The sequence below is a fragment of the Podarcis pityusensis genome (assembly GCF_964106645.2).
Source record: "Podarcis pityusensis genome assembly, chromosome: W".
Lineage (NCBI taxonomy): Eukaryota > Metazoa > Chordata > Lepidosauria > Squamata > Lacertidae > Podarcis > Podarcis pityusensis.
In genome coordinates, this window is record NC_138045.1 from 33,814,562 (window position 1) to 33,836,027 (window position 21,466).

Below are 21,466 nucleotides of genomic sequence, written 5' to 3' on the forward strand. Positions count from 1 at the left end.
GCCTCAGTCTGCGCGCTTTGGGCTGCTGGCCAGTTCCCCGGGCTGACCGTGAGGAGCGAAGCGCGCCACTGGGGAGGCCCGGTCGACGTCACACACGCGTGCACCCACCCAACCATCCAGGGTGAGAGAAAACAAACCCGGAGGGAGACTTTCCCCCCCAAGAGGAGAAGGCCGCTGAATACCCCCCCATGCCCCCGCCCCATGTTTTCCCGAGGAGCACAGAGTTTCGGTCGCTCCAATCTGGAGTGGGGGTGGGGGGGGGGTGGGAAACCAGGGAGGGAACCAACAGAAGACCCTCGACGCTGGACCTCAGTGTCCAGGCAGAACGATGGGGGTTGAGACACTCCTTCAGATATACTGGACGGAGGCCGTTTAGGGCTTTAAGGGTCAGCACCAGCACTTTGAATTGTGCTTGGAAAGGTACTGGGAGCCAATGTAGCCCTTTCGCCTCCACTGTTGCTCCTGAGTAGCCAGTGCGCCCCGTCGGGGCCTCAAGTGCATGGAAGCCAGTCTCCAGCTGGGCTGATGAGGATGGGACGTTTCGTCTTCGGGCTGCGCCAGGAGGTGGGGCAAGCGGAGATCTGCTCAAATGGCCGCGGGGGGGGGGGGAGCACTGCCCCCATCGGGTGGGTGGGGGTTCTGACTCCCGACGCCCCACCCCATGGGTATAATGGAGCCCTAACTCTCCACTCCCCAGCGCCCTCCTTCCTCGGCTGGGCGCTTCTTACTCCCGCCCACCCCCCCCCACCTCAAGAGGCGGTGGAAGAGACTGGGCTAGCGCAGCCTCCCCGCCCAGTTATAAAGGCGGCTGCCCTCCCCTGCCCATCGGTCGGTCGGTCGGTGCCGCTGCCAGTCCGCCCTTAGGTCCGGGACCCGCCGCCACCATCACCGCCGATTAAGGCTCAGACGCTGCCCGGCTCTCCTACTTTCAGAGGAGATGATGGATTGCTCCTACGACGATGATCTGGACGAGCTTTGCCCAGTCTGCGAGGACAAGGTATCCGGTTACCATTACGGACTGCTCACCTGCGAGAGTTGCAAGGTAAGGGCCGGCCGTCGAGGGACAGCGACCCGCTCGGGACTGCCTTCCGCAGTCGAGAAAGGGGCTTAGTGGTCTTCTTAGGAAGGAGAGAGGGAAGAGGTTTGAGATCAGGAATCCCCAAATTTGGACCCCCAAAAATGTTTCAGGGCAGCAGCGTGGGCTTGTGGGGTCGGATGCCCTTCTTTAAAAAAAATGCAGGCTCCCCCTTCCCCAATGAACTCCGCTCCACCCGCCGACTGAATAATGACCCCCGGATGGAATTATCATAATAAATGCCGCGTTGAAAATTGGCTAACGCCCTGGGCTTCTTAACTGCAGCGCCCTAAAACACCCCAGAGCAAAACCGTCAGTGCAGAAAATTATGGTGGCGTATTTTAATACATGACGCTGGACGTGCGTATTTATAAGAGGTTCATCTCTCGGCTAGGGATGGGGTTTACAAATATTTGCAGGGCAAAACGGTGAGTACAGGATTGAAAAGGAAATAATTAGGATGCAAACAAAATTTGAATTATTATCGCTATCACTGCTTCATGGTTATATGAAATAGTGATAACTGTTTCAGTATTATTAAAAATAATCATTAAAATTAAGCCATGCTACTAATATTAGCAACATAAATGCAAATCATTATATTGATTAAAATAGCTCCAAAATTATTGTTAAATATATTTTTCTTAAGCACCAAGCCATCCACATCGAACTCTGGATTACCCAGCGTTTCAGAACAGTATTTCATTAACCCCAGAACCTTTCCCATATTCTGTTGAAAATCCCGGTACATATTTCGACCTGTAGAAGCCGTCACTCATCTTAATTTTCTCGGGCCCATCTCTGTAGCGCAGCCCCACAACGCTCGCCCTGTAGAACCCACAATACGGCCTCAGTTCCTTTGGGGTTTTTGTTTTCGATCATTTGTGATATTTTAGAGGCCACAGGAGGACTGCGAATGTTTATCACTTCTCTTCGAACCCTGATTTTACGGATGGCGAGTTTTAAGGAGTCCGTGATCCGGCACCCAAAATCGCATGTAACGCCGATTTGATGTCACTCCCATTCAGGAGCGATAGGTTCCCTAAGTCTGTTCCGGGGAGGGGGTGGGGGCCAGGGGGCAAATGCTTCCCCTGCGCGGCCTTTTCGTCCCTAAAACTCTTTTCGAAAAATGCGCGGTAGGAATTCTTTGGAAATCTTATCTGAGAATGAATAAAATGCTTCCGGAATAAACGAAATAGACTGGTTTGCGGGCGACTCGATCAGGAAATGTGTCCGGGAAAATGCATCCCGGTCTGGAGTTCTCAAAAGGTGATTCAATGAAGGAGATTCGTCCTTTGGGGAACCGCAAGTCTTAGCAGTTAATATTATTAAAAAACTGAACCTAGGGGAGCGTTTGGCGGTTGGGGATCTGGGGACGCTTTCCGGTGAGCAGCATGTGCACGTCGGGGTGTGGATGTGATGGCAATTATTTTCCAAGAAAGTGCCTTGTATATTTTTAGGCGCGGTAAAATATATGGCTGCGCGAAAAACGCCCGAGGACCCTGCGCGCCTCTTTCCTTGGAGTCGAGGGGGTGAACCAAATGGAGCCCCGGAGCGCTGCACTCGGCCCTTCTGTGCAAAAGACGTAGTGGTGCTCAGGACCAGACCCGGCTGGCCCGCTCCGTCCTTCTCTCCAGGAACGGGTTTGCGCCAAACAGGGTCTCCGGAGGCCGCCAGAGGACGGTGCTCGGCGGGGGCCCCTGCTGGGAAGGGCCGCTTTGCAAGCGGTGGGTGCGAGAAGGGTTAGGGAGAAATTGGGGGGGGGGGGATGAGGCGAATATTGCCCTCCACCCCCCCCCCCAAATGATGACACCCAGCAAGGGCATCCCTTTAAAGTGAGGTTACAGGGAACCAGGCAGAGGGCCTTCTCGGTAGTGGCGCGCGCCCTGTGGAACGCCCTCCCATCAGATGTCAAGGAAATAAGCAGCTATCTTGTTTTTAAAAGACATCTGAAGGCAGCCCTGTTTAGGGAAGTTTTTAATATTTAATGCTGTATTGTTTTTAACACTCCATTGGGAGCCGCCCAGAGTGGCTGGGGAAACTCAGCCAGATGGGCGGGGTATTATTATTATTATTAATAATAATAATAAAATAAAAATGTCTGTTCTTGGTCATTTTTCTGCTTTGTGGATTTATTTATTTGCCGGGTGAGGGAAGACATTATTCTGTTTTTCTTCGTTCAGTTCGGTTTAGTTTCTTTCCAGTTCCCCCGTCCTCCCTTGCTGTCTCTAAAGGTGTTTTTGCTTGCTTGCTTGTTTTGAGACGGTGCTTTTGAGATTCCCACCTTAATGGTAGGATCAAGGAAGGTGGGGGAGGGAGAGGCCCAAAGACGGAAGCCTCAGTTTACCAGGATGTGTCTCGGGGTATGTCTGTCACATTTGTCGTGAGGCTCCCACAAAGGAAGGGCAAGGTCCATGGAGTCTCTTCAAACTTCCGGAGGTGCCCCCCATCATGTGTGTGTGTGTGGGGGGGGAATTGGCAGCTCCAGCTTGAAGGCCCGGCCACCCCCACCCTCATCACCAGCGAAAGGGAGATGCGCTTTCCCTGGGGGACTGATAATGCCCTAAGCGCTTCGCGGGGGTGGGTGGGTTGCCAGTTAGGTCCTGTGAGAAACACTAGTCTTAAGAAACATCTGCCACCCTGTCTCAGTCTCTCGCTGGAAAAAGTGTATTCCCTCACTTACACTTCAGAATTATAATTAGAATTATTAAATGTATTGCTCACTCTTCACCAGTAGGTCCCAGGGCGGCTTACAACAATCTGAAATTCAGAATTAACAATTGTGTGGTAAGCCGGCACTGCCCCCCCCCCCCCTGGTTCTTGCAGTTTAACATCCTGGCTGAAGGTTAGATTCCAGGAGGCAGAATATGACAGGGCATGGGGTATCTGCAGACAGGTGCCGGGGCTGAAGCGAGGGGGCCTGGGCAGTGGAGCCAACTGAGGAACCGTGCCCATCTTGCATTCTGAGAAGAGGCGCGCTCTTGAGGCTCCCTTTCCCCAGGGTGAGGCCACCTCTTCTAGGGATTCATCCCTGGAGCTGAGCCGCCCACCCTGTTCTGAGTTGAAGATCTTTTTATTTAATTGCCTGGGGTTGTGACGTCATCGGCGGCGTGCAGAAGTTCACAAGACAAAATGACTTGCGGAAATGTGCTTTATTTAAAATAATCACAATATAAGGTGGCGCTGTGGGTAAAACCTCAGTGCCTAGGGCTTGCCGATCGCATGGTCGGCGGTTCGAATCCCCGCGGCGGGGTGAGCTCCCGTCTTTCGGTCCCAGCTCCTGCCCACCTAGCAGTTCGAAAGCACTACTAAGGGCAAGTAGATAAATAGGTACCGCTTTATAGCGGGAAGGTAAACGGCGTTTCCGTGTGCTGCGCTGGTGCTGGCTTGCCAGAGTAGCTTCGTCACGCTGGCCACGTGACCCGGAAGTGTCTCCGGACAGCGCTGGCCCCCGACCTCTTAAGTTTCCCCCTGGATGAATTAAGCCAACGGTTGCATGAAATCAGGCCAAGGGCTGGCAATTGCCCATCTCTTTGCGAAAGGGGCAGTTCTGCCCCTTGGTTGGGAGACAGACATCATTTGGCCTTGGTTGGGAGAGAGCCAGTGTGGTGTAGTGGTTAAGAGCGGTAGATTCGTAATCTGGGGAACCGGGTTCGCGTCTCCGCTCCTCCACATGCAGCTGCTGGGTGACCTTGGGCTAGTCACACTTCTCTGAAGTCTCTCAGCCCCACTCACCTTACAGAGTGTTTGTTGTGGGGGAGGATGGGAAAAGGAGATTGTGATAAAGCGGGATATCAAATCCAAACAACTCTTCTTCTTCTTCTTCTTCTTCTTCTTCTTCTTCTTCTTCTTCTTCTTCTCCTCAGGGCTTCTTCAAGAGAACGGTGCAGAATAACAAGCACTACAGGTGTATGGAGAGCCAGAATTGCAAGATCGACAAGACACAACGCAAGAGCTGTCCCTATTGCCGGTTCCAGAAGTGCCTTGTGGTGGGCATGAAACTCGAAGGTGACTCCAGTTGGCATAGTCTTGGGCGGGCGGGAGGGGGTGAGTCTTTGCAACATAGAAGGTAGGTGCTGACGGGAAAGTGCCTTCTGCCAAGTGGGTGGGGGAGGGATCCTGACATCCAGCCTATGTCCTGGATGCTGCTGCCTCTGAGCTAACCGCAGCCAGGAGGGCTTCTGCTCCAGCCCAAACAAGATGTGGGGACGTGAGACTTGACGTGGGCGGGAGTGCGTGGAAGGACTGGTGACTTGACTCCTACCAGCCATTTTCTTCCTCGTTCCCCCTCTTAACCCCCGTTGCTTTTCTACCTCTGAGGGGGCGGGGAAGCAAAATATATAGGTATACATGCATTTCTTGCCTAGAATGCAAAACCTTCCCTGGCCAGGACATGCGTTTTTGAAAAGAGCGCGCCTCCACACACAGCGTCCACCCAAACAACAGTGCCAGGTGGTTTAAAAGAGACTTTTTGAGATGTTCTAGATCTGCTTCCTTTATATCTTTAGCCTCTTTCCCCTCTACCCACCCCGTCCCCTAGTAATCCCCCCCTTCTCCTTCTGCTGGGTTTCCATGTGTCCCGTGTGGGTCTCTAGAAGAAGGGCAGGGACCTTACCCTGCAAGGACTCTTGGAAGTGAGACCATGTAAAATGTAAAGGAGCTGAGTGCTTTTTCTGTGTATGCTGTCAAGCTTAGTTGCAAGCCACAATATCCTTATTACTATTAATTCAGTGTTCCATTTGAGTGGAGGTCCCCTAAGGCCGTTATCATTGGGAAAGTCGGATAATGATGACAGTATTCTTGTGGTTCCTCAGGAGCCAGTGATGGTAACCAACCTGGAAGGCTTTAAAAGAGGATTGGACGAATTCATGCAGGATGATAAGGCTATCAATGGCAGCAATGCTTTCAGACGTGCTCAGATCCTGCTTGCATGTTTCCCATGGGGGTATCTGGGTGGCCACTGTGAGAACAGGATGCGGGGCTGGGTGCCCCCCCTCCCCGCTTGGGCTCCTCTTATGTTCTTGAGGCAAAATGCCTGTGCAGCCTCTTCTGACGCTCTTATGTCCAAAGAGCGTTTCGTGCCCGCCGCCCCACCTGCGTCATAATGCTGACTCTTTGAGAAAGGGCTAGCAATAGGGCGATAATTAAATCTGACAGGAGTCCCTCCCCACGTCTCATTGCCCAGGCCCAATTCCTGATGCTCGGTGCGCTTTGCTGGAGAATTCCTGAAAAAAACCCGCATTTATTTTTATATTGCTTTAAAACCCGACTTTCCAGCTCTGTTTCCACTGAGTGAGCTGAAGATTGGTATATTTCCCATTTAGAGTCTAGCAATTAAAAAGCCGCAGTACCGATTCAATGCACACTATATGCTGGTACTCCCAGTTTAAAACCCGACTTTCCAGCTCTGTTTCCGCTGCCGCTGCCGCTGCGGGTTGCTGTCTTGTTCGTGGGGACCTTCCTGCCTTGGAGAGCTGAGGGCTGCCTGTAGCTTGCAGTGGCGTGGCAGCCTGGAGAGCAGGATGGGGCGGCGTCTTTGAACGACATAAAGTGAAAGCAAATTCCTCCATGGGGTGGAAAGGAGGAGGCGAGGCTGGGCGCTGGTCCCGCAGGAGGCTGCTCCACAGCATAGTAGTCTAGGTCTGGAAGGACACGTGTCTCCGGGAACCAATTGGGGTTTCAAATAATAAAAACAAGATAAAAATAAACACACAGAGAGATCATATGAGAGCCATCTTCAAATACATAAAGGGCTGTCGCATGGAAAATGGACCATGCTTGTTTTCTCCTGCTCTGGAGGGTAGGACCCGAACCCATGGTTTCAAGTGACAAGAAAGGAGATTCATTCAGACTCAGCATCAGGAAGAAATTTCTGACAGCCAAAGCTGTTCGACAGTGGAAGGGTCTCCCGCGGGAGGTGATGGTCTCTCCTTCCTCGGAGGCTTTGAAGCAGAGGTTGGAGAGCCACCTGTCAGGGGTTCCGTAGTTGTGATTCCTGCACTGCGGGGGTAGGGCTAGACGACCCTTTGGCTTCCTCCCAACAAAGCCCAAGTAAAGACTACCAATTTTATCAGATCATTAAGGCTAGTTCCATAGTTGCCAGGCTTGCGATGAGGGTTGTCTTGAAAATGATGGTTCTGTTGCCTATGTCATAAAGGAATGCCAAATCATATAAAGTGTCCGGAGGTTCTACTCGTCTTCAAAATCTCAGATATGTGTGCTTCTCTCCATTAAAGCTGTATTCCAGAGTGTGTGGTACAAAGTGTCCAGTGTAAGATTTTGGGCTGTGTTCCACTGAGTTGCAATTATTATTATTTATATTAATTAATTAATTAATTAATTAATTACATTTCTAGACTGCCCTTCATCCGAGGATCACAGGGCAGTGTACAATATAAAATCACAAAAAATACATCCCTTAGTAACAATTAAAAAACAATGTCCCCCCACAGTTTAAAAGGCCACAGATGATGATGATAATTATACCCCACCCATCTGGTTTGGTTTCCCCAGCCACTTTGGGTGGCTTAAGGCATATCTAAAAACATAATAAAATTAGCCAAAGGCCTGGCTGAAGAGGAATGTTTTTGCCTGGCACTTAAAGATATGTAGAGATGGCACCAGGCTAGCCCCCCATGGGGAGAGTATCCCACAAGTGGGGAGCCACCACAGGAAAGGCCGCTTCTCATCTTGCCGCCCTCTGGATCTCTCGTGGAGGGGCCACATGAAAAAGGGCCTCAGAGCTTATGGATAGAAGTGGTCCTTGAGGAGTGGTGCTCCTGAGCCACTTAAGGCTTTATAGGTCAAAACCAGCACTGAATTGGGCCTGAAAACTAAGTGGCAGCCAGTTGAGCCACAGTTGGCATTATATGCTCAAACTGTCTTATTCATGCTGCCAAGGTCATATATAAGACCAATTCTTTTGACAATATATTTACATTTGTATCATCAAAAATATTCAGTAACAGTAATTTTGGGCAACGAACAATAGTTTCTTTAGCAATATTTATCATTCATGTCAAGAATAAATTCCAAAAATCTTGCACCAAATTACAGTAAATGATAATATGTACGAAGTTTATTGCAGTCCCTCCAACTAGTAGCTGATAAAGAAGGAAATACTTTTGACATTTGGAAAGGAGTGCAATACCATCTGTGAAATAATTTCAAGGAGTTTTCCCAAAGAAATCTGGAAGCAGATTTTAAGAACTGTGATTCCCAAATTTTATTCCCGTCCTTCCCAAAAAATATCCCCATATTTGTGTGCAAATATATAGTTCCCTTATCTTTTTGAGGGGTTCCATAGATCCATTGATAACCTACATTAAGCAATATAGAGTATAATTAAAATCTAATCCTTTCCCTGCTCTACCCATTGTAATTTTCAAATTTTGTTAAGGGTGATTGTCCCTTCACCATCTCCAGTTGCACATACAGACTCAGACATGCTTATGGGTGAGCTGTGTGATAAGCCAGTGGAGATAGGGTTTTCGTGTATGTGTGCGGGAGATACTTTGTACATGCTCAGAAGCACCCTCTACACATATCCCACGGCATGTGGATGAAAGCAGGCAGTGCCAAGAAGGCGTGTCTGTGTGTTTGTTTGGGCACTAGGGGTATACCAATTTCCTGTATCATAATGGGATGCACTTTTGCTTAAAAACACTGAAAAAGGGACTAATTATTCTCAGTTATGGAAAAAGCTTGCCCTGAAATGAAAAGTTGGAAACGCTGTATATGTAAAGTTACTACTCATAACTATCAGCACTTTTAAAAACTTCATGGAACTGTTTATAACTTTTACAGCTGCCTGGAACTTCCTAAAACTGTGGCGAATGTTCAAGAAGAATCCAAATATTGGTCTATAGGGAAAGATTTGTGGGCAAACAACTAAACTTCTTAATTTTTAATATTTCTTTCTGTGGCAATATGCAGTTGTGGTTGGAGAAACCCAGCTGGATGGGCAGGGTATAAATATAATCATAATCATAATCATTACAATGTCGCACAAGATCCTCAATTTATTCTCAGCAATAGAAGTGATGAACCATGTATGAAACATTGTACATGTATTAGAAAATTTGCAAGCTCTATTTTTCCTGTATACATGCTATGCGTAATACATTATACAGTTACATATACAAAAATCGATGTATTGATTTCAGGGTGACCTTTTTTCAAAAGGTTTGGAAATGACAGTTCATTCCTTTGTTTTTAGGCAAAAGTTCATAGAATCATAGAATCATAGAATCATAGAGTTGGAAGAGACCACAAGGGCCATCGAGTCCAACCCCCTGCCAAGCAGGAAACACCATCAGAGCACTCCTGACATATCAGAGCACTCCTGACATATGTACTAACTAAGCTACAGGAACATGAGGTTGTAAAAAAGTTCTAACCCTAGCAGACACTTCCCTTTCCAAAGATCCCAGGGGAAAGGAATAAAAATAATATTGAGATTTGTTTTTTGTTTAAATCCCAGCAGTCCGGACATTTATTCCGGCAGGTGCTCAGCTTTTTCTACCATTGCAAGGAAATAGCCTCCTATCCTGAGCAGTACCGAGTGTCTCGGCCACGGTCCCGACTCACTGGAGTCCCTTGGGCACGCCCATTGTGCAGAACCTGGCTGGCTGGAACCCCTCTGATAGCAGGCGCCATGGGGGGGGGAGAGATCTGCTCGGTGGTGAAGTGCCCCCACTTTGCATGCCAAAGGCTCCAGGTTCAATCCCTGGCACCCCCCCCCCCTTAAAAGGACCCTTGGCCGGAGAGCTGCTGCCAGCACAGCAGACAATACCGGTGGGTTAGATGGACCCTTAGCTAGAACCCCCACCAGTGTCCGCCAGATTCTTCTGTTCTGTGCCTTGGCGGAGCAGCTGTGATGAAACTTTGGGCCCCAGCTGATGGTGGTTGATGGGAGTTGTAGTCCAAAATATTTCTTTGTTTGCATTTATATCCCACCTCGTTCTCCAAGGAGCTTAAGGTGGCAGAGGTACAGGGTTCTCCCTTCCCGATTGAATCCCATCGCAACACTCTCTTGCAATGCCATTGCAGTGCCTTTGAGTGCATGCAGAGTGCCCATACCCTTCGATGCCTTGCGACTGGCCTTCACGTGGCTTTATGCACCAGGGGTCGCCGTGAGGGGCGGAGAAGGGCTATAGTTCAGAAGGTCCCAGGCTTAGTCCCCAGGGACATCTCCAGGAAGCAGGGCTGGGAGAAGACTCGTGAGGAGATGCTGCCAGTCAGTGTAGACAATTCCGAGCTCTATAGACCAGGAGTCTCTGACTTGGCAAAAGGCAACTGCCCCACGTTCTTATGTTCTTCTATTATTCTGCGTGGAGCAAATGGGTGCATGAAAAAGGGAACGAAAGAGAAGGAGGGGCACACATTCCAACACAACTCCCTGGTTGGATGCTATTTTTTCATTCATTACTTGCATTTATATCTCCTCTTTTCCTTGGAGAAGCTCAATGTGACATCCACGTAGCATCCAGAGTGGTGCAATCTAATCCCAACGACAACCCTGTGAGGTAGGCTAGGGTGACAAGCAGTGACTGGTCCAGGGGGCTAACTTGTATGAAATATTGTGGGAGGGCAGGTAAGCCCCTTCCTACACACACATCACATCACTTGAGTAGCAATGCCCATCAACCGGGGGGGGGGAACTGTCCCCCTCGAAAATTTTGTTAGGGGGTGGGCAAAGGGACCTCGACCCCTAGGAGTTGGTTTCTATGGGCTGGCCTCTAATGGCACACCCAGGGAGCTTCGAGGCCGAGTGGGAGGATTTGAACCCAGGTCTCTCCCAGGTCCTAGTAAACTAATCACTATGCCACTATGACAGCAATTTTGGATGGCTTCGGGGAGTAGTGGTTTTTTAGCTTCTCTTTTATCACGTCCCATGGCGCTGCCTGGACTGCTAGTGGCACGACCAAAACTCGGGCCGTCTCGAACACCTCGGGCTCGCAGAGACTGAGGAATAGGCCCCACTTACGCTCCTCTGACCCTTCCGTCAGCTCGTTTGCTTGGAGGCAGCAGCCGAACCGAGCAAGATAGGAGTCCCATGATTCAGAGGCTGGGGCAAATGGCAGTAGAGGCACGAGTGAAGCCATGGTTTCAATGCCGACATGGTGGGCGATGGATGGAACACAGTGCTCTAGCCAGTATGGTCAGCTCTGAATTGGGTTCTGTTCAGTGATTTTGCTCAGTGAGTGTCCAAATGTGGCTGTGCTCTGATGTCCATCTGATCCCATCTCCGTCGCCAGTATTAAATAGTGGGTGGACATAGCAGACGACACAGAGATTTCTCCAAGTAGTTCTTTATAAGTAAGCTGGAACTGAACTGAACAGCAAACAGCTCAGCCGGTCTGCTTTTATAGGCAGCCGGCTGTCAACATTGTAACCACAACAGCCCAGGGTTTCCCGCCTAAATTAACTTACGTGGACCTGAGTGAAAACTATATAAACAATACCCCTGTTGGCCAGGGGAGAACTTCAATACATAACACTGGGACTTCCTGGCCGGATTTTGTCTGACGCCTTTTCCCCGCTTTCTCTCCCTTTGCCCCTTCTTCTCCTCCCTCCCTCCTCCCTCCAGCCGTGCGTGCCAACCGCATGCGGGGTGGCTGGAACAGGTTCAGGCCCATGTACAAGCAGGACCGAGCCATGAAACAGCAGAAGAAGGCGCTGATCCACGCCAACAGCTTCAAACTGGAGACGGCGGCCCAGCCGCCCATCGTGTCCCCGGTGCAGGCGGCGGAGGAGTCCGGCGGGCTGTCGGCCTCGCTGCACGGCCTGAGCCAACACCACCAGCCTGAGGTGGCAAAGGGGCTACCCCCGCCCAGCAGCAGCAGCTCCAGCAGTGGCAGCGGTGGCAGCGGGATAAGCAGCTCCACCGCCATGACGCCCATCGACTATGAGTGCAGCTCCTATGGGACGCCCGCACTGGCCATGCCGGTGCCCTCGGGTCACAGGCCGCTCTCGGGTTACCACTACCCGCCCTTCGCCAGCTGGGCCATCAAGTCCGAGTTCCTGGACCCATACGTGATGCATCCAAACGAGGCAGCCCCGCCGTACCCCTACCCAGAGGTCTACCCCAGCAGCGGCTCCCCAGCCACTGGGGCCGACATGCCTGACGTGATCCTGAAGTTGCTGGAGCAGGAGCCCGACGAGGCGCAAGTCAAGGCCTGCATCCTGTCCTGCCTGCAGGAGGAGCAGAGCAAGGGCCTCCACAACAAGCTCAGCGCCTTTGGCCTCATGTGTAAGATGGCAGATCAGACCCTCTTCGCCATCGTGGAGTGGGCACGCAGCTGCATCTTCTTCAAAGAGCTGGAGGTGAGGGGGGGGTTGTTGCTTTTTGCGGGGTGGGGGATGAACCCTGAGAGGAAATGGCTTCCCACGAACTACATCTCCCCGACTTGGACATGTTTCCAGCGGTTGCTTTGTTTGGTCCCGGGGGTGGGTGGTGAGGAGGAAGGTTGAACTGTGGCTGGAGCTGGCTGAAGCGAGGCCTGCTTTGAGCACGTGCAGAGCTCAATGGTTAGAGTGTCAGACTAGGAAAAAGTTAACAGTAGATTGGGAGCAAAATTCTCTTAGCAGTCTGTCCTGAAATGATGACGAACTTAACACCAGTGTGTACCTCACAGCATACCGGTAGTTTTGAGGATAAAATAGAGGGGAGGCCAAGGTAGAATATAAATGTGATATAACAGTAAAAGGAGGGTTAGGCAAATGCGTGGGGTGTAAGGTGAACAGTGGCTACTAGTCATGATGGCACCTCCAGAGTGAATACTAGTTGCCTGGGGCTCAACAGTGGGAGAGAACTGCTAACACCCCCCCCCCGCAAATGTCCTGCTTGCGTGGCGAGTTCCTGCCCCCCCCCAGTGGAAATAAAGACACATGACACAATTATTAAGGTTAATGGGCTAAATAAGGCCACAACTTCATTGGTTACAGGTGATGAACGGTATTGGCTTAGGCATTGGTCCTAACCGACTATATCCGGCTTCAGCCCATCCGCTTGAAGTCCGGGAAGGGTTAACCACCAGTAGGGGGAGTCCTGCTGATGCACATCAACTAGGAACTCCCCCGGGGTCACCGATAGGGGGCGTGCCTTAGGCCCTCACCTCTGGGCAGGGAGGTGGAATAGATTGCTCCTGGGGTTTTTCCTGGGTTTGGGCTCTTCTGTCCTCTTCCAGTGACTATCTATAATTTAATAAATTATATAGAGAAGGATTTCTCCTGGTGATGGGAGGCTTGAGGGTGGCTCCAAGCAATGGGACTCTGACGGGATGGGTGCTGTGGCTTGATCTGGGCTGAGGTCTTGTGATTTGTATTTGAATGGCCAGCAGGGTGTGGATGGAGAAATCTGAGGCTGGCTACAAGGAAGAACCAGTGTGGTGTAGTCATTAAGAGTGTCAGACTAAGACCTGGGAGAGACCAGGGTTCAAATCCCCACCTGGCTGCCATGAAGCTCACTGGGTGTGACCTTGGTCCATTCACTGCCTCTCTCAGCCTAACCCACCTCACAGGGTTGTCGTGGGAATTGAATGAGGAAGGGGAGAAAACCATGTACAGCACTTTGAGCTCCTTGGGGGGGAAAGCTGGGATATAAATGCTAATGCTAATGCTAATGCTAATGCTAATAATACAGTCATACCTCGGGTTGCAGACGCTTCAGGTTGCGCACTGCGCCGAACCTGGAAGTACCGGAACAGGTTATTTCTGGGTTTCAGCACTTGTGCTTGTGCAGAAGCACTAAATTGCGCTTTGCGCATGCGCAGAAGTGCCGAATTGCGACCCGTGCGTGCGCAGACACGGTGCTGCGGGTTGTGGATGCTGCGGGTTGTGAATGTGCTTCCCGCACAGATCACGTTTGCAACCCGAGTGTCCACTGTAATAAAAAAAAAGATAAAACATTTGAAGATATTAGTACTGTGCAAGTGATCAGTGCTGTGAATTGATGAGACAACACGGGGGCGGGGAGTGGTGTTGTGTTCAAACTGTGGGAGATGGAAAATGTTTTGCAAAAGTGACTCTGAAATAATTGGAGAGGGCAGGAAAGTGCCTTGGTGGTAGAAGCAAAGACCCCCTCCACCCCACTCCCCGCCTCCTGCCGATAGATTGGACAATTGCAGTGTCTGGGCTCTCCCTCCAGACTGGTGTGTGGGTTCTATTTTGCAGCATTTCACTGACACAATAAGAGCGCGTTCGTGGTGGAGTTGCACCAGACTGTCCAAATATCATTCTGCTTTATTAGTTGTTCTGCAGTGTTATTGTGCTATTACTATCTGAAGGAGCAACTCTTGTGCAACAGATGCTGAATGAAAAGATGCCCCAGCCCACCGCTCCACACAATAGCCCTCACATTTCTGGTATGAAATGTTATAGGATTTCAGCAGGAAGTTATGGGGCCTGCACCAGTTGTGCTCCCTGAAACTTTTGCAGGGGCAAACTGTCTTGAAAGTGGGATAACCTATAACCACCCTGATACCTAGAGATGGGAAGGCCTGGAAAACACCCCGGAAAAATCGGGGGAAAAAACCCAGGTTTTTTTCTGTTTTTCCCCAAAACTCTTTCCCCCCGGAATTTTTTTTAAAAAAATAGTTTGATATAGTTTGAATATTCCAAACATTTTTTTTCAATTTTTCTTGAAAAAAACGGTTTTGGGGAAAAACAGAAAAAAGCCTGGTCCCGTCCCCCCCCCCCAATTTTTCAATTCCCCCCCACTGACACCAGGAGGCAGGTGCTCTCACTGTACTCTTTCCGGCAACTGCTCAAAACATTTTCGTTAGGGCTGTTGTAAACAGCCCATCTGAACACATAGAAGCTGCATGCGATTTACTTTCTTTTAACCACTGCTGACTTTAATCATCTTTTGAATACTCTTAAATACCTGCTTTTAACTGTGTTTTATCAATCATTTTAATGTTCTGTTGTATATTTTTGTTAACTGTTTAGAAGCTGTCTTACTATCATGCAGTTTATAATATATAATAACAAATTCAATTTAAACCCCCCCCCCCCACACACTCCTTTTCCTTTCAAACAGAGTTTGAGCCTTAGTGCAACACTTCTGGGCCTGGCATGCAAAAAAAATGAAAGCTGTTTTTTAGAAGTCCATGAGAAAAATGACAAAGAGGAAGAAGAAATGGAAATGATAGCAGTAGTTCAGAAAATGAGATAGAAGAAACTGCATGTATATGTTGTGTCTTCTGTTTCTTTTCTTTTTTAAGCACTACTCAAAGGGTAGACCTTCTATGGAGCTTAAATATTGAGGTGGACCTTAACTTCATTTGCTGTTGGTGCTAAGGGGCAAATCTGATTATTTTTTATGTTGATGGTTTCTTGCTTTTTTTTGTTGCTTTTGAGGGAAAGCGGGGTGGTTACCTGTTTCATTGCAAGCATAATACTTTTACATACATTGCATTTCATGCAATTTGTAAAACTACTCCACACTGAACATTTTTTCAATTTCCCCAAAATTTCTATTTTTTCTGGAAAAAAACAGGGGGAGGGGAACATTTTTTTCTCATGGCATCAAAATTTCTGGAATTTTTACATCTCTACTGATACCATCATGAATGTACAATGACCAGTTTTGGAACTTCGTTTGCTTCCAAGATCTGTGGCTAGTTTCCTGATGGAAGCCTTCTTCCCTGGGGCTCTCCTGTGTCTGATAAATACTTTGAAAGCTCATTGGAGAGTCTGTAGTGGGATGGTCTTCAAAGGAGGGCCATGGCTGCTCTTGGACTCAGCTGAAATTATCTTCATAGAATCATAGAATTGTAGAGTTGGAAGGGACCTCCAACCCCCTGAAAAGCAGGAATCTCAGCTAAAGCATCCAGGACAGATGGCCAACCTCTGCTTAAAAACCTTCAAAGAAGGAAAGCCCACCACCACCTTCCCAGGTAGTCTATTCCACTGTTGGACAGTTCTTACTGTTAGAAAGTTCTTCCTAGTGTTTTGTTGGAATCCCATTTTTTAAAAAGTTGAATCCATTGGTTCGGGTCCCACCCATCAGAGCAGCAGAAAAGCAGATTGCTTCATTTGCCAAGTGACAATCCTTCATATATTTGAAGACGGCTATCCCATCACCTCTTAGGCTAAACATCCCCAAATCCTTCAAGCTTTCATCATAAGTCTTGATTGTGAACAGAGCTCCCCCCCCCGGAACTCACCAGAACTTAGTTCCTGCACCTCTCAGGTGGGCACCATTGCCATTATAAGAGAACAATAGAGGCGTTCAGGGTGAGTTGCGACACCTCTTTTTCTGGAAAAATAGCACTGGTTTTGAGACCGTTGATCTTGGTCACCCTCCCCTGCACACATTTCAACTTGTCAACATCCTTCTTAAATTGTGGCACCCAGAACTGGACGCAAGACTCCAGGTGGGATCTGTCCAAGGCAGAATAGAGCAATACTATGACTTCCAATGATCGGGACACTAGACTTCTGTTGACGCAACATAGCATTGCATTACAGTCGTACCTTGGTTGTTGAACGGAATCTGTTCCGGGAGTCCATTCAACTTCTGAAAATGTTCGACAACCAAGGCGTGACTTCTGATTGGCTGCAAGAGCATCCTGCACTCAATCAGAAGCCGCAGAAGCCACGTCAGACGTTCGGCTTCCAAAGAACATTCGAAAGCCGGAACACACACTTCCGGGTTTGCAGTGTTCGGGAGCCAAAACGGATGAGTACCAAGGCATTCGACAACCAAGGTACGCCTGTCCTCCCCCCCCTTTTTTTCTTTTTGCTGCTGCTGCATCACACTGTTGACTCATGACAGGTTTGTGGTCTATTTATTTATTTAATTATTGTGAATATATAGCAAAATACACCAGAATTTTTTTTAAAACCAGTAATAATAATAGCAAAATTTGTTGTTGTTTAGTTGTTTAGTCGTGTCCGACTCTTCATGACCCCCTGGACCAGAGCAGGCCAGGCACTCCTGTCTTCCTCTGCCTCCCGCAGTTTGGTCAAACTCATGTTCGTAGCTTCGAGAACACTGTCCAACCATCTCGTCCTCTGTTGTCCCCTTCTCCTTGTGCCCTCCATCTTGCCCAACATCAGGGTCTTTTCCAGGGACTTTTCTCTTCTCATGAGGTGGCCAAAGTCTTGGAGCCTCAGCTTCAGGATCTGTCCTTCCAGTGAGCACTCAGGGCTGATTTCCTTAAGAATGGATAGGTTTTGATCTTCTTGCAGTCCATGGGACTCTCAATAGTCTCCTCCAGCACCATAATTCAAAAGCATCAATTCTTCGGTGGTCAGTCTTCTTTATGGTCCAGCTCTCACTTCCATACGTCACTACTGGGAAAACCATAGCTTTCCCAGCAAAATAGCAAAATACACCAGAACAATGAAAAAACAGTAATAATAATATACCCCTGCTTCTTATAGCAATGTGTATACAGGAACAACAATGCGATGTTTCAGCAGCAATATTATCTGATACTAAAACTGAAAGTTATGATACATTTACAGCTCCATCTGGATGGGCTCATTTTGTTGATTTGCCTATAGATTTGTGGCAGAGGTTGGCTGGGGCAGGTGGGGACAGCCTTTCCACTGTGGAGTTTGTGCTTAACTTATGTGGATGGTTTTTGAATCTAGTTGAGCTAAACCTAGATGAAACCACCCATTTCCCTTGGAATGCCAAGTAATAGGGGGAATCTCCACTCCAATTAACTATAAGGGAGAGAATAAGTTTTGTCTGCATTTTGATGAAAAAGTACCCAGTTCACACAATTTGAACCAATAACAGTATCCTTCAGAAGGATATTGAGAAGCTGGAACGGGGGCAGAGGAGGGCGACCAATGATAACGGTTCTTGAGACCCAGACTTAAAATGAATGTTTGAGGGATTTGGTGATGTTTAGTCTGGAGAAGAGGAGACTGAAGTGGCCATATTCAGATATCTGAAGGGCTGTCACATGGAAGATAGAGCAAGCTGCTCCAGAGGGCAGGGACCAAACTATCAGATTCAAGTTACAAGAAAGGAGATTCTGCCTAAACATTAGGGAAGAATTTTCTGACGGTAAGAGCTATCCAACAGTGGAACAGATTTCCTCAGAAGGTGTGGACTCTCCTTGGAGGTTTTTAAGCAGAAGTTGGATGGGCATCAGTCATGGATTCTTTAGCTGAGATTCCTGCATTGCAGGGGGTTGGACTAGATGACCCTTGGGGTCCCTTCTAACCCTACAAATCTGTGATTCTAAGTGAGTTGAAGCACAATTATCTTTCAAAATTTGTACTTCTCTGAATTAAGTAATGCAGTTCTCCATCCAGTGTGTACAAGAATGCATACATTAGGAGGAAGTGTGCCTAAAAAGGCATGCATTAGTAAAATTAGATATAGAAATGCATTCTGTTTGGGGAAACTGATTGCAGGAATGTTTTAAGTTCATCAAAGGTGCATCTAAAAATAGTGTTTGTTAGGTGAAATTCACAATTAAATGCTGATGAATTTTCATGAGGATTTCTTATTTTTTACTTGTGGAAATGTGGAAAGCTGAATTTAATATTAGAAAAACAAGAAACTGAAATTGACAGATTCCTCTCATTAGCCCCAGCCAACATGGCTAGAGGTCCGCAGCGATGGGAGTTGTAGTCAGATAACATCCATTGGCAAGGCTGTGCAAGGAGCAAAGTTAGTTCTTTGCATTTTTTGCTTTCTTTTAGGTAGGGTTAAATGTCCTGCACACCCAGTTCTTGGGACTGAGAAGGAGAAGGAGAAGGAGAAGGAGAAGGAGAAAGTTGCAAGCCTGTTGTGCTGAACTGACATCTAGGCAGGCAATTAAACAACATCTTGTTTTCCTGATGATCTTGGTGGTGGTTGGGGGAGGGGATAGGTCAGTCACTGTGACATCTGAAGGGTGTTAACCTCTTATTAACCCCTTCAATTTGTGAAAGGTTTTGATTGTCATCTCCTGGCCCAGCTTTGTCCCTTCCCAATTGTCAAGGGGACACATCCAATCTTCACCAAATAATTGTGCCCTCTGCAACTCTCCCCCCCCCCCCCCGCTGCAGTGGCTGCATCCATAGCAGCCTCTCAGAGAGACTTGTGGACATGTTTCATTTTGAGTGATCATAACAGCACAAGAAGGGGCTGCTGGATCAGGCCAGTGGTCCATTGAGTCCACCATCCTGCTCTCAGAGCAGCCAGTCAGATGCCTAGGATGGGAAACTTTGGAGGCTGAGCAGAGCCATCCTGGCTAGAAGCCATTGACAGCCCTCTCTTCCTCCTCCATGAATTTGCCCGGTCCTCTTTTCAAGCCATCCAAGTGGGTGGCCATCACTGCCTCCGGTGGCAGGGAGTTCCATAGTTTAACTTTTCTTTTCTTTTCTTCCAATATCTTCCAATATTCAACTTCATTGGAATTCCTCCACACCATGTGTAATTTTACAAGCTTCTGTCATGACGCTTCTGGCTTGCCTTTTCTCTATAAACTAAAAAGTCTCCAAAGTTAAAACCTTTCTTCATAGGCAAGTCACTCCATCCAATCTATCATTTGAGTTGCCCTTTTCTGCACCTTTCCCACCTTGTGGTTGGCATCCATCTGTCTCGAGAAGGCAAGCTGCTTCTTTTTAGCAGCACCAAAGTGACCTCCCTGGGATGCAAACCCAGGCAGTGTGTCTGGAGGTTCTGGGCTGCCCAGATGATACCCTCAGCCTGCTTCCAAAGGAGAGCAGAGCAAGACGTTTGGCACCAGCTTGGCTGCAGGAGTTGCCGGAAGGAGGTGTGCAAGGCGCCACACTCCACATTTGTGTCGGGTTTGCTCCTTAGCCTTTTTTCCTCCCAAAGATATCTTGCAAGGCAGCGGATGTTTAAGACCAGTTTTCTTTCTTCTAGATGGGCTCCCTTCCCAGGTGGACAAGCCCCACCTACCCCTCACTTTCCTCTGCAGCACAGGCAGAAACTGCCTTCTTGACCCGCTCTTGGTCTCATCTGTTCAATGCGTGAGAACCTTGTCTTCGCATGCAGGGGAAGTTCCTAACTCACTGAGGGTTTGAAACCCATTAGCTCCCCTCACCTGATTTAGCCAGCCAGTCGAAGCCATTGCTGCTGGGCTTGTGGCTCCTGTCTCATGCTGACAGCTTCTGGGAGCCACAGTTGAGAGCTGAGTGCAGGGTGGGGACCAAAGGGGGATGAACTACCTCAGAAGGAGCATCATGTGTTCCCCCCACCTGAGGTACTGCCCCTCCCCTAACATGCCATACACCCCAACTCTACACTGTCCTTTTTTAAGATGAGGCAACCAGTATTCCAGGTGCATAGCGGCAGTATGGTACTGGCAGTTTTATTTTCACTCTTATTCCTAATGATCCTTGGCATGGAATATAGCTCTCTCTCTCTCTCTCTCTCTCTCTCTCTCTCTCTCTCTCACACACACACACTCTGCAAACAGCAGGCTGAGCACCTGCAGACATTTCTGCGGCTTGGAGATCAGGTGCTTGGGAAAGCCTCTGCCTCTCCTCTGCCTTTCCCCCTTTTTGTGGCTGCTCTCAATGGTGTAGAAGCAAGAGCAGTGAAAGCAGTTGGCAGCCCCAAGCGCCACAGGGCTCTCCTTGGTTTGGGAGCAGAGGCAATGGGTGACCTGTGCAACGCCCAAATTCAGCACCCCTCTGCCTCCTCAACATAGTTGCAGTGTCCCCAACGGTGCTCTGCGCCCAGCGCAACTGAACTGGTCCCGCTCCCCTAAACCTGCCTCTGGCGGAGGCTGCACGTCTTCCAACACACACAGACCCCGCCCTCCTTTGGAGGCAAAACTGGTGTGTTCAAAACCCTCCTGGTGACTTGCATGGAAGAATTTGGCTTGAGATTTTCAAATCTTGTGGAGTTCTTGATTCATGGATAGGAGGGCTATTGACATCTACGTGCCACGATGGCTCTGCCCTGCCTCCACAGTTGGAGGCAGGAATGCTTCTGAATGCCAGTTGCTAGAAATCACAGGAGGGGACAGAGGGCTGCTGTGATTGAATCCTGCTTGCTGGTTTACCAATAGATGCACCTGGTTGTCCACTGTGAGAGCTGGATGCCAGACTGCATGGGCCCCTTTGGCCTGAACAAGCAGGGCTCTTCTTGTGTCCTTGGCCTGTTTCACTTGCAGTTCAAGGCACCCATTTCCTCTGTACTCCCTGAACTCTGTAGCACCCTTGTTACACAAGCCAGGCACGTTACCCAGACCTTGAAACAATTTGCACCTCTAAATAGCTACTTGGGACCAGTGCTCTTTGTGTTGGAGTGTTGTGCACCAAAGGTCATCGGTCAGAGTGACATGGGCTTGTAGGTGTCTCTCACCCCCCAGCCTAATTCCTCTTGGAAAGCTTTGATGCCAGAAAAGATACTTTCTGTAACTACCAAGGAGTTAATTGTCAGCTTCAAGCAGTGGAGTT

General features: G+C 48.8%; 1 protein-coding gene and 1 long non-coding RNA gene across 2 annotated transcripts in view; one reads left to right on the top strand and one right to left on the bottom strand.

The window, feature by feature from the left end:
* LOC308467808 overlaps positions 1-21,466 on the bottom strand; it is a 921,448-nt gene that overhangs the window by 589,781 nt on the left and 310,201 nt on the right. The window lies entirely within an intron of this gene.
* On the top strand, positions 812-21,360 carry LOC308467661 (steroidogenic factor 1-like; the record flags this gene model as incomplete). Its single annotated transcript, XM_080989385.1, has 4 exons — positions 812-1,042; positions 4,942-5,083; positions 11,667-12,403; positions 21,076-21,360. Exons 1-4 carry the CDS (start codon positions 938-940, stop codon positions 21,358-21,360), a joined length of 1,269 nt encoding a protein of 422 aa, XP_080845511.1. The 5' UTR covers positions 812-937.